Raw genomic sequence first — 4,464 nt, forward strand, 5'->3', positions numbered from 1 at the left:
TTTTCACAAACACACACAAACAAGTTCACTTCGAGCTCTCACAGAAATCCAGAATGGAACTGGAGTCGCAGGTAAGAAACACAAAACAATAACTTCAGTTTGTTTTGGAAAAGCTAAGAAGAAATGACTTCCATTTTGTATAAATAATGGATGTGAATGTGTTCTACCGCCACCTAAGAAAAATGAAATAAATATTCAAGCGGTTTTATGTTTTGACTTAAGATTCCTGTTACAATGTAATAAACGTGAGAAATATGTCGAAACTCGAACATTAATTTGATTAACACGATAAAGCTATGTCATATAGAAGCATTATAAGCTTCTATACTTCGTTTATTAATGAGTGTTCAATGGCCTATAGGGGTGTTAGTCCAGGGTTGGGTAGGGTTACTTTAACTGGATTACTTTCAATGACTTTTGGATTACTCCAATACCAAATATGCTAATTAAAGACAAAAGAAACTAAATAGGAATAAAATTATGACTTGAGTTGGGTAGGGTTACTCTAACTGGATTACTTTCAATGACTTTTGGATTACTTCAATACCAAATATGCTAATAAAAGACAAAAGAAACTAAATATGAATAAAATTATGACTTGGGTTGGGTAGGGTTACTTTAACTTGATTACTTTCAATGACTTTTGGATTACTCCAATATTAAATATGCTAATTAAAGACAAAAGAAACTAAATATGAATAAGATTATGACCAGGGTTGGGTAGGGTTACTTTAACTTGATTACTTTCAATTACTTTTGGATTATTCCAATATTAAATATGCTAATAAAAGACAAAATAAACTAAATATTAATACAATTATGTCTTGGGTTGGGTAGGGTTACTTTAACTGGATTACTTTCAATTACTTTTGGATGACTCCAATACTAAATATGCTAATAAAAGACAAAATAAACTAAATAGGAACAAAATGATGACTCACAACACTTGGTAATCTTTCTCTCCTGGCTTTGATCTCTTTGATCTCCGGCAAAACGAACATCAAATGCGACAGAAACCAAATGAAAATCAATCCAAACATCATTTTTGCCGTTCCGTGTGTTCGGTTACTCCCCAAGCCTGCACAAAATTTAGTCATTTTATTCATATTTAGCTTTTTTTTTGTCTTTTATTAGCATATTTGGTATTGAAGTCATCCAAAAGTCATTGAAAGCAATCCAGTTAAAGTAACCCTACCCAACCCTGGACTCATAATTGTATTCATATTTAGTTTCTTTTGTCTTTTATTAGCATATTTGGTATTGGAGTAATCCAAAAGTAATTGAAAGTAATCCAGTTAAAGTAACCCTGGTCATAATTTTATTCATATGTAGTTTCTTTTGTCTTTTATTAGCATATTTGGTATTGAAGTAATCCAAAAGTCATTGAAAGCAATCCAGTTAAAGTAACCCTACCCAACCCTGGACTCATAATTGTATTCATATTTAGTTTCTTTTGTCTTTTATTAGCATATTTGGTATTGGAGTAATCCAAAAGTAATTGAAAGTAATCCAGTTAAAGTAACCCTGGTCATAATTTTATTCATATGTAGTTTCTTTTGTCTTTTATTAGCATATTTGGTATTGAAGTAATCCAAAAGTCATTGAAAGCAATCCAGTTAAAGTAACCCTACCCAACCCTGGACTCATAATTGTATTCATATTTAGTTTCTTTTGTCTTTTATTAGCATATTTGGTATTGGAGTAATCCAAAAGTAATTGAAAGTAATCCAGTTAAAGTAACCCTGGTCATAATTTTATTCATATGTAGTTTCTTTTGTCTTTTATTAGCATATTTGGTATTGAAGTAATCCAAAAGTCATTGAAAGCAATCCAGTTAAAGTAACCCTACCCAACCCTGGGTGTCACTAAATCGATCATCTTAACTTAAAGGGGAAACGTGTATTACTTAAACAATGTGTGTCACTAAAAAGCAAAGGGAAGAATACAAACTGTGGGGAGAATCAAAATGACCTGAACGCACCATTTTCCTTCTCTCCTTCTTTGAGGTTTATGGGTACCCTTAGCAGCGAGATGGCAGACATTTATGAAGTTTTTCTTTGCCTAGATAGATAGATAGATAGATAGATAGATAGATAGATAGAGAGAGAGAGAGAGGGGGGGGAGAAGGGGAAAAGGGAGATAGCTAGATAGATAAATAGAGAGAGAGAGAGAGAGAGAGAGAGAGAGAGAGAGAGAGAGAGAGAGAGAGAGAGAGAAGGGGAGATAGCTAGCTAGCTAGCTAGATAGATAGATAGATAGATAGATAGATAGATAGATAGATAGATAGATAGATAGATAGATAAACAGATAGATAGATGTCTAAATAGATAGATAGATGTCTAGATAGATAAATAGATAGATAGATGTAGATAGATAGAAAGAGAATGGGAGGGAAAGAGATAGATAGAGGGAGAGAGAAGGGGAGAAAGGGAGATAGCTAGATAGCTACAGAGAGAGAGAGAGAGAGAGGGAGAGAGAGAGAAGGGGAAAAAGGGAGATGGATAGATAAATAGATAGATACATAGATAGATAGAGAGAGAGAGAGGGGGGGGAGAGAGAAGTTGAAAAGGGAGATAGCTAGATAGATAAATAGATAGAGAGAGAGAGAGAGAGAGACAGAGAGAGAGAGACACAGAGAGAGGGACAGAGAGAGAGGGAGACAGAGAGAGAGAGAGAATGGGAGATAGCTAGCTAGCTAGATAGATAGATAAATAGATAGATGGATAGATAAACAGATCGATAGATAGATGTCTAGATAGATAGATGTCTAGATAGATAGATAGATAGATATAGATAGATAGAGAGACAGAATGGGAGGGAAAGAGATAGATAGAGGGAGAGAGAAGGGGAGAAAGGGAGATAGCTAGATAGCTACAGAGAGAGGGAGAGAGAGAGAGAGAGAGAGAGAGAGAGAAGGGGAAAAAGGGAGATAGATAGATAAATAGACAGATAGAGATAGATAGATAGATAAACAGATAGATAAATAGATAGATAGATATAGATAGAGAGAGAATGGGAGAGAGAATGGGAGAAAAAGAGATAGATAAAGGAAGAGAGAAGGGGAGAAAGGGAGATAGCTAGATATATAGAGAGAGAGAGATAGAGAGAGAGAGAAAATAGGAGGGAAAGAGATAGATAGAGGGAGAGAGAAGGGGAGAAAGGGAGATAGCTAGAGAGAGAGAGAGAGAGAGAGAGAGAGAGAGGGAGAGGGAGAGAGAGAAGGGGATAAAGGGAGATAGCTAGATAATTAGATAGCTATCCAGCTAGATAGATAGATAGATAGATAGATTTATGTTATGACATTTATGTCGGCTGCCTGTAGGTGAGGTTCATGTTATGTAGAATAACTGAAAATTCCTTGGCCTAGGAGTATTTCAAAGAAATACATGTTTATACGATTGTCATGATTACCGATGTGAATGGCCTATGCCCGCTCATTTGGCGCCAACCGCCGGTTCTGATTGGCTCCCTGTCACTATTTGAACCCAGTCCTGTCAATCCCCTATTGTCAGTCCGTCTGCGAATCTCCGTGTATACTAGGCAAGCATTTTTTTGACCCTGACTCCCGCCTCTCCCGTTTTTGCTCCCGTTTGTCTCCGGCTACGACCCATTTTGATCCCGACCACGTCTGCTCTCCCGTCACGAATTACGACCCATTTTTGATCCCGACTACGTCTACTCTCCCGTTCCGGCTTGCGACTCATTTCCGACCCCGATCACGTTTTGCTCTCCCAGTCCCGGCTATCGACCAGTTTTCCGGCCCCGACACTGCCCTTCCTCTTTCAATAAAATTGTGAGAAAACGTTACGCGATTGGGTCTACCCTGTGTGCTGGTCATGTCATATAAAGCACGGATCAGCCTTAAGGGGTGTGTCATCAAAGAACAGCAACATGATTGGCCAATAGTCACACTGATGTAAAAACCGCATAATAGTCAAAATATCCAACAATATTAGTACTAAAATATCATGAAAAACCCCGGTATCCTCATCAAACGCCTTTGTTGATTGGAAAATAGAAATCAATGATTTACTTATCACTCCCTTTTTTAATATCACATAAACAAATTATAGGCAGTATTTATTGTCCTTCTTCTGTCTTTCAATAAAACTTGTGGTATGCGTCACGCAAGTGGGTCCTGTTTCCATTCTGACAATTATAGGTGGTTTATTTCTTCTTTTCATTCAAATGATTATTGTTTTTTTTAAATAATAAATAGAGCTTTTTTTTAGCTCTATGAGGCAGTAAATATTACACACTGTCCCTTTAAAAACGGTGTCATTATAAAAAAATGATTTGTTGTGGAGTTTACTATTAAATATATATGTTAGGGGGAAAAATATTGCAATAGCGTGTAGAAATAGATTTATCTCTCCCTCTATCTCTTTCTCTCTCCATCTCTTTCCCTTGTTCTCTCTTTTTCCTTCTCTCTCTCTCTTATCCCTCTTTCTCCTGTTCTCTTTT

At 36.4% G+C, this 4,464-nt stretch overlaps 1 protein-coding gene across 1 annotated transcript in view; it reads left to right on the forward strand.

The window, feature by feature from the left end:
* The window catches only part of LOC148346357 (phospholipase A and acyltransferase 1-like), a 15,481-nt gene continuing 11,017 nt past the window's right edge, over positions 1-4,464 (forward strand). The window contains exon 1 of the mRNA XM_088325012.1: positions 1-71. Within this exon, the coding sequence (XP_088181138.1) occupies positions 54-71 (18 nt within the window). The 5' untranslated portion in view covers positions 1-53. The remainder of the gene's footprint in view (positions 72-4,464) is intronic.

Source organism: Urocampus carinirostris, chromosome 20 (assembly GCF_059441175.1).
Source record: "Urocampus carinirostris isolate Australia breed hairy pipefish chromosome 20, RoL_Ucar_1.0, whole genome shotgun sequence".
Lineage (NCBI taxonomy): Eukaryota > Metazoa > Chordata > Actinopteri > Syngnathiformes > Syngnathidae > Urocampus > Urocampus carinirostris.